The sequence below is a fragment of the Doryrhamphus excisus genome, linkage group LG18, assembly GCF_037039965.1.
Source record: "Doryrhamphus excisus strain RoL-2023G ecotype Guam linkage group LG18, RoL_Dexc_Guam_v1.1, whole genome shotgun sequence".
NCBI lineage: Eukaryota > Metazoa > Chordata > Actinopteri > Syngnathiformes > Syngnathidae > Doryrhamphus > Doryrhamphus excisus.
In genome coordinates, this window is record NC_136374.1 from 11,897,822 (window position 1) to 11,914,521 (window position 16,700).

General features: G+C 40.6%; 1 protein-coding gene across 1 annotated transcript; it reads left to right on the top strand.

The window, feature by feature from the left end:
• The first annotated feature begins 942 nt into the window (after nucleotides 1-942).
• vapb (VAMP (vesicle-associated membrane protein)-associated protein B and C) lies at nucleotides 943-14,599 on the top strand. The gene is made up of 6 exons (XM_058055711.2): nucleotides 943-1,219; nucleotides 6,380-6,532; nucleotides 11,476-11,579; nucleotides 11,709-11,789; nucleotides 11,888-12,067; nucleotides 14,421-14,599. The coding sequence occupies exons 1-6, from the start codon at nucleotides 1,162-1,164 to the stop codon at nucleotides 14,574-14,576; spliced, it is 732 nt and encodes a 243-aa protein (XP_057911694.2). The 5' UTR covers nucleotides 943-1,161; the 3' UTR covers nucleotides 14,577-14,599.
• The last annotated feature ends 2,101 nt before the right edge of the window (nucleotides 14,600-16,700 follow it).

Sequence of the window (16,700 nt, forward strand, 5' to 3'; positions counted from 1 at the left end):
ATTCATTTTCTACCGCTTATCCTCACGAGGGGTGCTGGAGCCTATCCCAGCTGTCTTCGGGCGAGAGGCGAGTGGCGTCACAGGGCACATATAGACAAACAACCATTCACACTCACATTCATACCTATGGACAATTTGGAGTCGCCAATTAACCTAGCATGTTTTGGAATGTGGGAGGAAACCGGAGTACCTGGAGAAAATCCATGCATGCACGGGGAGAACATGCAAACTCAACACAAAAATGGCTGAGGGTGGACTCGAACTCAGGTCTCCTAGCTGTGAGGCCTGTGTGTTAACCGCTTGTCCACCATATGTATGATGATGTAATATTTAATTACATGTATTTCTCATATTTTATTGAGCAACCAGACCCTTTCCCATTTGGCAGAAAGCACCATTCTAGGTTCTATGGTTATCATCACACTTTTACACTATAGACAAGAAAGCTCATGATATTAGCAAACGTAGCGTGTGACAATGGTTTGAACCTTTTCCACAAGGTTCCAGGAAACCAGAGAAGACGGTGGAATCAAGTATTTAATTAAACATCATTTTCAGGGGATTGAAATTTCTGTATTATAATAATTTTTAACATGTATTTTATAAACGTCAAGATTTAAAAACTAACATACTTTTTGCTTTCTTAAGCCTATTTTCATTATAAATGCCTGGTACTTTCTGCAGTTGAGTCAATAAACACCCTTGGCCGCTATAACAGAAAAAGTAGTATATAGCATAAATGCCTGTGGACAATACTACTATTAAACATGCATAATATGAATTCGAATTCTTCCCGAAAACATTGTCCACTAGCTAACTTTATCTCCCGACCTTTCCCACATCATAAGCCGTGTTTCACCCCCCATCACCCCGTCACCGTATGTCACCCTGACACCCTCCCCACTGGGTGGCAATGCAGAGGCCGTGACGTCACCGACCTGCCTCTCCCTCCCTTCCTGCTGCTGCTGCTGCTGCATCACCACAGCCGTCGCTTGCTAGCTAGCTAGCTTCACTACTGACTGACTGACCGGGGGGACAGGAGTGTTGTCGCCGAGTGCGTGACGCTGCAACGTGCCTCAGCATCACAACGCGGCCGGGGGGGTTTGAAAAACGTTCACAAGTGGTCCCAGCACGATCGCCCCTGCTCCTGCTTGTTGGGTCATGGCCAGGCCGGAACAGGTTCTGCTCTTGGAGCCTCAGCACGAACTGAAATTCCGAGGTGAGAGGGAGGGGAGGAGGGCCCGGTTTGGACGGGAGGTGGGCGGCAAGGGTAGGAAGTAATAAAGGTAGGGAGGTATTGTTCAGATGCTTCTGGAGACATTTTGTGTAGAAAACAAAGACAATAATGCCGCTTGGTAAGTACTGCAGGTCAGGTGACAGCTGCTAGCCGGACAGCTAGCTGGATTAGCTTCACGGCTAATACAACACAAGGCCCTGTAGCCCTAGTTCCTCCCAGTAGGAGCTGCCCTCAAGGTAAAAGGCTGAAAATATATATCAACTAGGAAGTGTCATTCACACAAAAGAGGTGAAAATTAGGTAAATTGCGTAAACACTGATAACATGGGTTAGCTTTAACATCAAGCAGGTGTAGGTCGCTAACACTAGCTCGCCCTCTGATTGGCTGACAGGACACAAGCTTGACAGATGACTAAAGACATAAAAGTGCAAAAATTCATTTTGCTTGTGTTCTACTGCTTCTGCAGACACAGTCGTATTCACCGTGGAACCTCGCCTTTAGGCTGCAACCTTGCCTTTAGGCCCATGGTGCATATGGTGCGATGATGCATGTTTTGCAACAAATGTCCTTATTTGCATTTCTGCATGCTATTGTTTTGACAGAAGCACAAAATGCAATGAGTATGTCTAAAATAATTGCAATGTGCTGAGCTGCACCTCTCACATCATCACATTTGTTTATAGTGCATATTATTACAAATGATTCATACACAAATACGATAAAGGAACCATGAATAATAAAAAGGAAAACTTAAAAGAGAAACATGGATTTAAAATGATCTATGGCATTTGAAACACAAGCAAAAATGCATATTCTTCCTGATTAGAGTGGCTTCAGAGTTAGATCAGCGACCTGGACTGTTTAATCCTAGACTCCTACTGAGTTTGTGTTTTTTAAACTTTGTTTAAAAAAAAAAAGTGAATTGCAATCAGGGTTTATACACAATCAAAGCACTTTAAAGATAATTTTTTAAATCACGTTTGAGCTGTTTAAATTTTTAAACAGCTCAAACTGTTTTAAATCACGTTTGAGCTGTTTAAATTTTTAGACAGCTCAAATGTGATTTTAAAAATGATCTTTAAAGTGCTTTAATTGTGTATAAACCCTGTTTGCAATTCACTCTAAAAATGTAAACAACTCAAACGTGATTTAAAACAGTTTGAGTTGTTTAAAAATGTAAACAGCTCAAACGTGATTAAAAAAATTATCTTTAAAATGCTTTTAATTGTGTTTAAACCCTGATTGCAATTCACACCACCGATTTTATTATTATTTTGTTTGCTTACCTTCATAATACATAGAATTTAACTAATCAGCAGTAAAAAAGACAACTTGTGTTCACGACACCCTTGAATTCCTTATATTGATAGCGCAAGTCAATTTGATCAGTTTAAAAATAAGACAACTTTGTGAACACTTCCCTCTTTTACTTCATTTCTTTAGATCTATCAGTGTGCTATTATTGTCAACATCATGTCTACAAAATAACATGTTTCTATTCTGTTGGCATCTGAAATGCTTTAAATAACTACTTTTTCATCTTTTAAGGTGGGGTGGCCCATAGTGCTAGCACACAGCTTCCATCGGGCTGGTGTATTTCCGTGTCTACATGATGTAAACAGACACATGCCAGCCAATCAGCCAGTGCATACTTGGTATTCCAGACAATAGCAGTGCCGGACCAGATAATAGCTCACATCACATGCTCTTACTCCGCATTAGAGTGCCCTATGTGGTGAACACGCAGTCTTTTTCTCACAAAGATAGGTTAGAGGAAAGCCTCTCGTATGCAGTATTTACGTATGCTGTACGTGATATTTTGAGTCCCTCACAAACGTGAGTAAATTAGCAGATCAGTAGTCTGTGGTGTATTCTTTGCATTGAACAGTTTTTAGATGTTAAGGCAAGCCTGCCAGGGGTCTGAAATTCACCCCCACACCATCCTTCACTCAAGTAGGGAAGGGACGTGTCTTGCTGCTCTGGGTGTTTGCTGAGCTGAATGAAACTTTATCTGGGAAGCTGATGCTAATTCTGAAGTAGCACCTTGTCCTCATGTACAGTTGTCACCTGCAGAAATGTTTGCATATAAAAATAAAATGTAGGAACAGGCATAATAACTAAAATGATGACATTTACATTTTCATCAAAGGTTACATAGTGTAGTGATATCCCTTATAGCTATGCTGATAGTTTCACTACAGAGGGTTCAGGTTTATTTCAGGCCCAACTCGTCTGCTGCCTAAGGAGGCTAGTGCACAAAGGTAGCAGGACTAGAGCAAAGTTATTTATTTTCTGACAACAACAACAAAAATAGTACCATGCTAAGTTTACTCTACAGGCTTTGTTGGAATGGGGAATACAAAAAAGCAAATGTAGTCAATGCACGCACACACAGCTAATACTGCTAATGCATGGGACCTTATGTCTATTGTATGTTTAAAACTGCACCATCACTGGATGCGCAGAATCCTGCTGAATATGACTACTTTTTTTGTTTTGGATTTACAATTCTGTGTGGTGCACGATACTTGTTTAATTTCACTTAAATTCAATAGCATTTGGTTATATATTGCTGACATTTACCAGCAAGCAGTAGCTAGTTTCGTTCCGAGCATCTAAGTGTTTTTATTAGACTGACAAACACCTTGACTCCTTGATAGATCTTTTAACGAATTATTAAATCGCCTGTATAGAAAAAAAAAAATTCAACGACTCAACTAGTTTGCTGTCTAAAGAAAGACAACATTACAGCTGCTCTATGAAGTCGTGCAACATCCACACTTTGGCAATTCCAAACAAAACTAACATAAAAACAGTACTTCAGAATACTCAGAGAGAGATTCTGTATTGATTATTAGATTTTTCCCATAGCCGTCCGATGAAATGCAGTCAAATACCCTAAAAGCTGCTGTTACTATTACTGCCACACAGACTGGTGTAAATGGAGCAAGGCTCCCTGGGGCGAAAAAAATAGTCCATCAATATTTGTGCTGCACATGCTGTACATTTTGACTGTGATGACTAAAGTTACATATACGTATATTCCATTGTTGTAAACAGTGTGGAGCTGCCACTATGGGAAGCCAGCATCTGCCTTCTCAGCTTCCTACTTGACAGAAGTGATTAATACTTTTATCAATTTTAGCCATGAGGATATAAATTTCACCAAGTACTTTCTTCTCTGTCGGGGATGCTGTCGGACAGAAACAGCCAATGTGACGATAAGTTAAAGTGATGCGGTCAGCCCTTAATGACTTTACCAGTAACTTGCTTACATCAACGTCCAAATTAATTTCTTTGGGTTTTTTTTTGGCTGAGGTGGGTGTTGAATGTGTGTGAACTGAATCTGAAAGTAACCCAGTCTCCCAGAGCAGTGCAATTGCTCTCAGTCAATAGAATTTGAGAGTTACAGAAATACAATCTAATCAAAGTATTTAAGAATACTTTAAAATAAGTTACAATGAATCTGAAATTGTGGAATATGTACAACAGCAAATATCAATATCAGTGACGTCATTCAAAATGTACAATGGCTTGCTAAAAAGTAAGCTGAAAGCTAAAAAATTGAATGGACATACCAAAATATGTTAAAGTGGACGTATTATGCGGTGAGTTGCGGTCTCCAATAGAGCAGCTACACACAATAACCCGCATAGAAAACTTTTTCGATTTTGCAGAATCTATACCAATTCCAGCTGGATTTCCATTGATTTGTGCTTCCAGCCAAAACGGTCTGTTAATTTATTCCACCCACAACCCGCCTCTGGGCATGCCCACCCTAACTATGAACCATATAAGGAAGTCCTCCACTCTGTGACATCACAAAGGGGCAGTTTTACCACGCCTTTTGAAACCGAGCCATCCCAAACTTCTTTCAGGGCTCACTTCCAAATGCGCAAACCTCAAAAACTTCGTTTAACACGAGAATACAACATTCTAACTACATTTATGCGTCAGAAAAGAGGATAAAGCATAATCGGTCCCCTTTAATTATTCCATAATCCAGTGCCAAATCTAAAACTTTAAGAAGCTGTACTCTTGCAGCTTTTCTTTCTCAAAGTGACACATTAAATTATTTAAAATGATTTTTTCCAGAGAAACTGGTGCAGTTTTATTTAATTAAAAAATAAGCCTCTTTGTTCATTGTTTGGATAGTCAAAGCTTTTATTATTTATGTGAAATCTGGTCCCATTTTCATTGAAATGCTATTGTATTGTACTGAAACAATAGGGTAATGTGCAGGGTTTGATTATGTTTCATATTAGGGGTGTCCCGAGCCACATTTTTTGGCTTCTGATCTAATCCAATTTTTGTAATAGTCTTGCCGATGTGATCCTTTTTAATAAGCTTTTATTACAAACATGAATTTGTGGTATTGAATGTGGTTATGAAAATAGTTCTTCAAAGCATTAAAAGTAATGCAAGTAAAATATTGGTGAATTTACCTTTTGCGTACACAGCATGACCAACAATATAGTTTAAATAAATTTGTGAATTTGGTGTGATTTATAATACATGACTTTTTTTTAATTATTTTTTATACAAACAAGCTATCTTCAATGCAATAGAAATTTATTGCCGGTCCCTAGTGTAAACAACCAGCGGTTAGAGCAGAACTTCCCGTGTGAGCTCACTGCACCATGACACAGCAGTCCAGCCACAGTGACGGGGAACTGCTGTTGTAACTCTGCAGCCAAATATTCAACATGAAACTAACTCCACCACTGTACCCTGCGGTCATGTCTGCATGGTGGTGAGGTGTATTATCGCACCTACCATGTTGGAGTGTGGCCCATAGTTTCGAGCGTTATACGGCAACCGGATCTGCCCGATCTCATGGTGGAAGTTGACATTTTCCGATCTTCAAAATACAGCAGATCGGCATCCGGTACTGATCCTGAAGATCAGCATGGGATCCCTATTTCATATTCATATGAGATCGTCTGTTTGATGCAATTCAAGGCAAAATGAGGTTCACACCTTTGATTTCCGAAAATTGGAAGACCCTTCTTCTAAATCTTCATTAAAATATTTGATATATTTTAAGTGTTATAATTCAAAATGTTATTTGTTGACCACACATTTTCTACAGTCTTAACATGTTGGCACGTTGACTTAAGCGCCTTTCCTCTCTCTCCATAGGTCCATTCTCCGACGTGGTCACCACAAATCTCAAGCTTTCAAACCCTACAGAAAGGAATGTGTGTTTCAAGGTGAAGACGACTGCGCCACGCCGGTACTGCGTACGGCCAAATAGTGGAATCATTGACGCAGGCACCTCCATCAATGTCTCAGGTAAGTCACTTTTAACAATTGTTGGTTATACTCACTGTATACATTTACATTGGGTGGGGTTTTACAGGCTTAATTGACTGCTTTCAGCATTTTCACACAGTGTCTTTGCAGATGTCGGTCAGCAGTGGGCGACAAAATAACACATTCCACTGATGGGTCACTTTGTTCAATCACCTGCATCACATTTTTCATCATTTTTATCTTGAGAATATCTGTATGTCAGATAGAAATAGATCAATTTGCCCTCTAATTTAGATTAGGTCATGCACCTACATTCTCATTGTGCATTTTATGAAAAAATGTTGTTACCATAGGAACAGACACAAGCCTGAAATAGGATTCTCCTTTATTACGTGACCTGCAACATTTCTTCAGGGCCAAATGAACCCTTGATATAATGTACAGTCCACTTGTGACCTCGCACAAAGCCTGTTTGAAGCAGAAAAAAAATATTCCATTCTTCATAAAAGGTCCCAGAAGGACAGTTGACAGGGGACATTATTTTTGAATAGAAATTAATAGAAAGACAAAATAAAACATGAATAATCCTCCATAATACATGAACGCACATAATACAAAATCAAAAGTCTATTAATCAGGGCTTTCAAAAATACAGTTTTTAACATCATTAACGCATGTTCGTCAGTTCAAGCCACATCTCTCTCTTATCCTATGACGGTAGACGTACCCATAGTAGTGTCTCCACAGAGCCACACAGTCTCTGACGCTCTTTCATAGCTTTATACTGACCAGCAGTGCAATTCCAACACCAAATGGGTAACTCCAGCTCACAAACACATCTCTAGTCAGCCCGTCCTGGGAACAACACTTCATCATCGTCACAAGTCGACAGCGAGGTGCGTTCATGACACCTCAAAAATCACATTTATGTGTATATGGGGCCTAAATAAACCGAAAGACAAACTGTTCTCAAGAACATAACTGTTTCCGCTGAAGTACAAATGCATTTAAGTATGCCCGGAAATCCCGGGAATTTACTTTTAATGCAAAATGTTGGTTACATGGTGTCTTTAAATGCAAAATCATAATAAAATCATAATAATAACACGATTAAAGTCTGTTTCAACTATTAAAGTGTGAGACAAATCCATATATATATAGTATCTTAGCTTGATTTAAATTTTCACGTACTTTGGTGCTGTTAATACACAAACATATGGAATTGTGCTGTCTTTTATAGATCTGTTAATAAAATGGGCATATTTCACACATAGTGGCAAATGATGATGAATCAAGTTGAAAATTGTGACTAATTTGATTAAAACTTGTAATCAGTTGACAGCCCTACCATTAATGAAGTCCCTTCTACAGTGAACTGATGAATGAGCCAGGGCAGCGCGGCCAACTTGCTCTGGTTGGCGAAGCTTGCCGAGGGATTGGAAGAATATGGACAAAGTGTCTGCCATCATGCTAACAGTGCCACGTTAGTCCTCGAGTAAAATGCCAGCATTTGTTTTTGGCCGTGTGGGATGAAACTGGGTGAACACAGAGATATTCCAATGGAGATTCGAACCCCCCCTCTTCTGATAACATGGTTAGACACGCTAACCACTAGTCCACCATGCAGCCACAAAGTGGATTTGTAAAACAAAATCATGTAACAGTTCCGAAAGACCCATGATATGTCATGGACTCCACTAGCCAAGCAGCATGTGAATCTGAGCTCTTGGCCCCGTGAGCGAATATGTTAAATGAAGCTTTGACCGCAGGAATGCCGCCGTGCTCCAGTCGGTGTTATGTAGCATCCAGTGGTAAAATATGTGCCATGAATGTTTCAAGAAATCCTTGTGTCCACAAACACTGGGTTTCCTCTGGGAACATTTTTGTGTCTGACATTCCAAGACATGCAAGCGAAGACCGGGAGCAAAATAACAATGTTGTGATATAAAATAACAATTATTTTATTGTTGAATGAGCCTCATTAGCTTGTCATTAGCACAACAAACTGCGATGTAGTCTAATCCCTCTACAGAGAGGCTAGTTTAAGTGCTGTGGATTGTGTTTAATATTTGAAAGAGTGTTTTCTTTAACTTTTGATTCACAATTGGACACAGTGTGCCCAGGAGAGCACAATCAGGAGAAAGAGATCCTGCTTGCCTGAGAAGCTTGAATATGAATACATATTGTAAACGTTATATCCTGGCAGGGTTTCCCTCGAGAACAAGTCTGCTTCACGTCACGTCTTTGTTTCCTCACTGTATTTCACTACACATTACTGACCTTTGACCGGCATTTTCCTTGGTGACATAATGCCACCTATTACATGCTCTTCTGAATCTATTACACAGGCATGTACGGTCTCATGTCATGTCTTGTTTCGCTTTGTGATTTAAGGCACAACTCCCACCTGTATCTCGTTACAGTGATGTCCGGTAAATCAACGGACAGACGCCATAACACATGTTAATTGTGTTATTTACGCCGTCCAAAGTAACATTGAAAAGCATATGTCCTGTGTTAGATGTGTACTCGAATATTTTAAATATTTACAAATACAATCATTGAAGGCGCTTGCTGGAACACTCGGCATAACCTTGTTTCCCATTTCCTGAAGATGGGATTCGCCTCCTCAGATCGGCAAACTTTGTGGGGCAAACGTTACTAACCTGCAGATGGAAATAAAAAGTAAAAAAAGATGTTAAACCGTGGAAAAGTGTGCCAAGATGGCAGTCAGTCGATTCACATTTTTTTTCCCATAGTAGGTAGCCCTAGTGCTGATGGTGGCTAATGCAGTGCTATTTCCTATACGGACGCGCCAGTAAAATCTCACAACACAATATTAGTGAATGTTATTGTTGTGAATATGTGACCTTCTTCACATGCATTCATGGTTGTGCTTGTTTGCATCTGTTGCTGGTGTCACCCGTAAGCGTTGTTGACCTTGCAGTCTTTCTCGATCTGTCACTTTCAGCAAGTAAATGCATTTTTTTAAAAATTGGATCTATTCTACGAATAAAACTAATACTGTCGGTTTCCATTCCAGGGCTTCATTTTGCAGTGTTTGTGTCACATGCTGACATACTTGTGGCCATTTTGTGTGTGTCATTCATAATTATCACAACACAATATCAGTGAATGTTATGTGCTATTGTTGCTTGGTGCTTTTGTTTGTCACATTCTTGGCTTTGGTGTTCTGATTTCATGGTTTCATGCGTTTCAATCTGAGCATTTTCAAATGCTCAGGACACCAAAAAAGGGAAAAGAAACAATAACAAAATGAAGGTAATGTTTGTCATGTTGCTGAGCTTGTGCTTTTCACACTGCACAGAGCCTAAGATGAGGGACAACAGTTGTTGTTTAGCAAGCACTTTGACATGAAAACCCAAATTATTCCAAGATTCGTCATGACGCTGCAATCGGATACGACCCGGATACGATTTATTGTTGCATGCTACAACAGAAACCACATTAGCCACCTGGCTAGTACATCACAACAAGCTAGATAGGAATGAGCACTGCATTAGCAGCCAGCGCTAGGTTGCCTACAATGGAGCAATTAGGAGAAATGTAGTAATTAGTTTTAAGATAACAAGTAATACGAATAAATATTTTATTAAATAGAAATCACTCCTGCCGAACAGAATAAATTAAGTGTCCAGGTTGCAGGGGTCTCTAACTTTCACCACTTTTTCAGTTAATATCAAGTCTTTAACTGTACTGACAAGTAATGTTTTTCTAGTAGTCTGTAACATCTTTGCCCCTCTAATGGTTCCATTCATCATGAATGTGCAGGCGAGTGATTGTCCTGCTTTATCATTCCGCCTGCAGTTAACCTATGTGCTGCATAAATCATGCAATTAATTATGCAATTACAAGAAAATTCTCGTGTTCAAAAGCTTTGCGTCAAAACGTACCCCCACTAAGTTCCGGCTATCGGAATGCTTCCCTTTGGGGAGTTTCTTTAAGGACCTTTTAATGTGATACTGTGTTGCTCAAAGAATTTACACACTTTCCTGCCTCCGTTCTCCAGTCGTGTCCCCTCGGACCAAAGTTGGATTGCTTTGCAAATTGGCCCTGATTGAAACAGGACGTTCCCAATCTGTTCACGCCGTCTGTTTCTGTTTTGTGATATTGAGCCGCCCTGATGGCTGTAATGGTGCACTTCTACACCTCCGATGGGACGATTGGCATGTGTCACAAATGAAAACCGTTTGAATAGCTACACCGGCTGTGAAATTAATAGGCCACAGCAGGATTTTTAGCCTGTAGTTGGCACCCATGTCACAATATGGCTTTAAATTACACCCCTATTAAAAACTATTCAATGGAGAAACGATTCCCCCACATTAGCAAGCATTTGAACCATCCTCTCTTCCCTGCCAGAGTGCCCTACTTAAGAAAGTGATCATTGTAAATCTTTGTTACAACTTTATAATACCTTCTCAGTCATATTGGAACAACATCCAAAAAAAAAATGATGTGGTGATGTGTGGATGTGGTCTTCCAACCCAACACCTGTTTTTTGTTAACGGGATATGTAATGCTCAGAAAATAGCAGGGAAGAAACAGGCTTGGAAGCTGTTAGAACGATTAACCCCTAGGGGTATTTGTAGATCTGTCACTGTTTGGCCGTCATGGTAACATTAGCATGAAACTAAATCAAAGACACCAGTCTTTTCGGGCGGCGGGGGGGACGAGTCAAGCCAAGATTTGGTTTGATAGATGAGTGTTTGATACTCACAAATCCTCTTCCTCGTTCCAGTTGAGAAGGTAAGATCAGTAATGATCAAAAAAGAGTTAAAAAGAGTTAGGTGTGTGTGTGTAATGGTTACAGTTTAACATGGCTAGATCTTATTTTCTTGAGTTTCCTGTCTAATTCCCTCATATTTTCAACACAGCTTTGCATTAAATTATAGTCATCAGAGTCATCTAATGATGTGTTTAGATGTCACAAAACATTCTTTCTTTTGCTTTCTTTACAGTTATGCTGCAGCCTTTTGACTATGACCCCAATGAGAAGAGCAAACACAAGTTCATGGTTCAGTCCATGCTAGCGCCCCCTGATATGACCGACATGGAGGGAGTGGTGAGTGTGACTCGTCTTGCATGCTTACTGTATGTTTTTCATGAATTTAATTGCTTTCATAATGCGTGTGAAATGCTGAAAGACCTCACAAGAGTTAGTCATCCTTTTGCCTCTTCATTATCCCTCCAGTGGAAGGAGGCAAAGCCAGAGGAGCTAATGGACTCCAAGCTGAGGTGTGTTTTTGAGATGCCAGCGGAGAACGAAAAGACGGTAAAGGGCATTTGTACCTTTTTTTTAAGCTTGTGAATGAGGCTGTGCCATCAAAAGTCGACTTAACAGCATGCTAACGTTTTGTAACCCACCGGCAGCACGACATGGAGTCCAATAAGATGATGTCGTCCAGCATTCTGAAGTCCGAGTCCTCCATGCTTTCTTCCAAGTCCATGAGCTCCACCCTCGACGACGGCGAGGTGAAGAAGATCATGGAAGAGTGCAAGAGGCTGCAGATGGAGGCTCAGAGGCTACGGGAAGAAAACAAACAGATCAGGGTAAGTGACAAAGACAGACAAGTGTCTGATGGGTACTCTTTCTGTTTTCCATCAAAGGTACCACATTATACTATTTTTATAAGTACAATAGAACCTTGGTTAGCGTCATTAATCTGTTCCTGAAGGTCCGACTCTAACCGGGAAGGATGTTAATGAAGCAATTTTTCCCATAAGAAATATTGTAATTCCAATTAATTTGTTCCAGAAATAAAAAAAAATAATAATCTTAACATAAACCCATTTTGATAGTTTTACAATACTAGTTTTATATGCAGAAAGCAAGTTGAAATACATATCAATACATATAAATTATGAATGAACGACACATGAACATTTGAGGTTACTTGTACCGTCAACAAAGACGTGATTCTTGGCATGACTAAAAACAGGAAGGTGGTGGCGGTTGATCTCGCTGCCACGAGAAGCACCTTGTGTCTTTAGTAGTCATGTTTTGGCAGTGGCAGTGGTGGGTTGCACAAGAATTGTTTAATGATGATCAAACGTGCATGATTGTGCATAAAAAACATGAAAGCACAAACAAATTAGCTTTTTTCTCTCCCTTTTTATTAAAAAGAATGTCACAAGATGGACTTACCTGCCTGTGAGTGCTTTTAGATGGTGCATGGGCCCACATGCCAGGAGTCTCATAGTGACTTTACTATATTTGTTATTTGTTGCTTTTTTGTAAGAGCGTATCTAGAGTAGGGGTTGGAAACCTTTTTGAGCAAAAGAGTCGATTTGCACCATCTTCCACCCCCTCCCAAAAAAAACGTCTGGAGCCGCTAAACATAGAACAATCTACAAACATTTAAATGATGTAACTTTTTTTGTCTATCAAGCAGAAGTGCAGTGTGCATGTGTAACAGATGGGTAAAACCTCATTACTGGACTGCGGGGATGCCAACTGTTACACATGTGGAAGCCTTTTTTTTTTTTTTTTTTGCCTAATATCAAGGTAAGCCTGAGTCCATGCGGAATTAAAGTATTTTTGTGTGAGATGTTTATTTTTTGGGGATATTTGTGGTTCACTTACATAGAGGGGAAACAGATATTGCTCCAGTATGTTGGACCCTATGAAATCTCTTTTATTTGGTCCCAAATTTACAGTTATTTTACCACCATAGAGTGTGTGCTTCTTTTGTCAGTTAATTAAATGCTAAAATTCTTATATTGGACAGTTTTGCCCAGTGACGGATATACGTAGTTTTGTAATGGGATATCAGCATCTGAACACATTGCAACAAACCGTGCCTGTGGTTAAGGAAGACTTAGTTGCTGGTGCAATTCCTGTTGCTTTATTAACAAGCGGTAAAACACAACACGGTGTAAACGCACTCGTATTGCCCGAGTCACACTATCATAGCCGCACTAGCATGGTCTGCTAAACTAAGCTAACCCAACCAGCTTCCACTCTTGCTTGCTGACAAGTTTTTACTTGTCAGTTTTTTTTAGCCGGTGTTTTAGGTGGCTGGTTCGACTTCTGGAGGGATATTTGTGAGGAGAAATGTGAGCGGCTCGCACCAATGTTCCTTCTTCTCACAATGACAGTATTTAATTGACTTCATGTCATTTTAACAGTAGATTCTGTTTTTAATTGGCCAATTTCTGCTATCACAGAGAGTTACATGTCTCTCGAACGCAGGCAGGCTCTTTGCAGCATCCCCTCTCTTCCTCGCCCTCATCCAATCACCAGTCAGTACTACTGTTATAATGCCTTTATGAACAAGGGCAGTAGGCTTTTTTTTAAGATGTGTAGCCATTTTTAAAAAATTAATACTGAGGTCTTTCGTGAAGTAGTGTACATAGACAAAGGGCAGACTCATCAACAGCGACCATTTGAGGGTATCTTTAAATGAAAATAATGATCAGGGCAGGGAGTGTGTCTCCAGTCAGGGTTAAAAGCTCATAATATTGTTTTTGAGAGCCATGATTTCACCCACCACCAACTGCTCCGACTAATTGTGTGTGAGGGGTTTTGTCATGCTTCAGTTAGAAATGAGTCATACGTGCGGCAGAGGGGGAGCCTCATCCAACCCAAAGCGCCGCCAACGTCACCCGTATAGCTTCTTGCCAGAAGCCGAACAACTTTTGGCTGCTCCTGCTGTTTTAAATGTGAACTAAGAGGGCTCCATAAAAGCCTGGTGCCTTTATTGGGGACTAGATGATTAGAAGTAGTACATGCATACATACAGGGTTATCGCATGGACAGATTGACTAAATGATCATCTGTTTTCTCCATATTGCTGCTGTTTCCGCTTCCATCATCCGCCCGCCCCCCCTCTCTGCCGCCGCCACCTCTCCCACATACATCATCGCTTTCCAACCTCCCTCCACCCCCATCCGCTGTCCTCAGGAGGACGACGGTCTGCGGATGAGGAAGAGCAACGTGATGTCCTCCCAGCACTCCTCGGCTGGCATGAAGAAGGAGGAAGGCTTGAGTGCCCGCTCGGCAGCCCTCATCATCCTCTTCTTTTTGGTGGGCGTCATCGTGGGCAAGTTGGTGTTGTAGAGCGCGGCGCAGTCGAGTGGGTGGGGTGGGAGGGGGGAAGCATGCTTTTGGGGGGGGGGAGGATAAAATCCAATCAAATGTGGGATTAAGGATGAGAGATGCCATATCTGCGGGTTTGGGAGGCGGGTTTTGCGGGGGTGGTTTTGATTCAGCCTCATTTATAATTAAAAAAAAGTTATTGTTTGAGGGTGGGGGTGCACAGAAAAATTAATGATTCACCATCTTATAAACAAGCTGTTCCAGGTATTGCCGAATCACCACTTGGTCATTTTCGTCCTTATTCACCAAATTCCATGATGTGTGGGCGGAGCTTAGCATTAACAGGATTCCTCACACCTTTGAGACCACATTTGAGTCAAGTTGTGCGAATGTCACTGGTCACCCCCCCCCCAAAGCCCCTACCTCCGGTGTACAATAGAACCACTACCATCTTGTTGTGGGGCAGTCCTCACTCCTTCATTCAGAGACTGGAACAACAAACCCATATTTGTAGTTTCTATCCTGGTGTTAATTTTCCACCTTATTCTCATCACAACATCCCCACCTCCACCAGGGAGGGTGAAGATCGACATTGATTGCATGCGTTCACAGCCGAGTGTTGCATCTGGACTTTTTTTTTTTTTTTTTGAAATCTTAATTTAATTGCTTTTATAAGGATGTTAATTGTGTGATTGTTTGGCTGTAGGTTTGCACACATCCTTTTATTTCCTCTCATTTGTGTTTCATTTCTATCACTTCTTGTTCTTTCCTTGTCGAAGCGCTAAAGCATTTACAGTTATTGCCGCTGCCGCCTAGGAACAAGCTCCAGAATTTTGTCAGGTTTCCGACGGCGCCTGCTAACGTTCACCAGGCCAACGCTTTGCCTTGTGACCTGTTTGAGTGAGTTTTTTTTTCCTCAGACCGAGACACGAGTACAGTACATGTATGCATTGGAACATACGCACGCCTGGAAAGAAAATACACACAGGACAGAAGGTGTCTGCATGCTCATTTTGTTTCCGTGACAACAAGATCGTTCTGCTGAGCCATACATTCTGTTTCTGTCTGCAGCAAATGTATGTTAGCAAACAGTGGCATGTTGTAAGCTGCCTTCACTTGATTTCCACATACTTTTCCTTTTTGTCCAGTGCCGCCACGTGTTCCGTCATTGTTCGTTTATCCATAAGTGTTTATCCATGTTTTATAATCCTCACGGCATTTGAAGTTTCATGTTTGATGCACTAAGGCGAAGAGTGTGATCTTCCTATAACTATAGCCTCGAGGGACCACATAACGACATTGTACTGTTCTCGGAAGCCAGTGATTTATTTTTGCTTTAAAATAAAATTATGAATGAACACTTTCAAAATGGTTGCATCACCCCAAAACTTTGCTTCAAAATAAGTCAAAATTTCAAAAACCAAAATGCTAGTTTACCTTGTTGCAGATGTGAAGAGCGTGCGTTCCTACTACTGTATGTGTGTTACGTGTTTGGTTTGCGGATGACTTGCGAGGGGAGGGCAGAGCACAACTGAAATTAAGTCGAAATTTGGGGTGCTGAACGTGCATCATAGAATACTTGCAGAAAACTTTTCACTGTGTCTCACTTGGAGCATTGCTGCGTTTGAAACAACAAAAATACCACCATTTACCAGAATGTGAATAGGAATTCCAACAACAACAACAAAAAAACTATTCTGCCATGGCGCCCCACCAATTAGAAAACACACACAATGTACATACTTGTTGATCCAAGGCAAGACACTACAGCGGCCATCAACCTGAAGCAGTTGGGCAACTGTTTTGTATGTATGTAAAAGAAATAAGTCTATCTGAGAAGAGGAAAAAAAGATGAATATTACTAGTCAAGTAGTCTCTCTGGTGTATAAAAACTAAATCCCACCTGGTTGGACTATGTAGCATCTTAATAAATTAAAGGAATTAAAGTCCCTACCTGGCAGTGTGATGTCATTTTCTGTGTTTGCATGAGAGCAAAGTTTAGTCTATGAATTTTTTCTTATGGTTTTATAATAACTGCTACTGTTTGGGGTTCTATAAAAAAAAAGAAATTGGGAGCAATGCCAAACTTTTTAGTTTTTACTTGAAATGAAGCAGATAACTACAGCAGAAATGTATTGCACAACG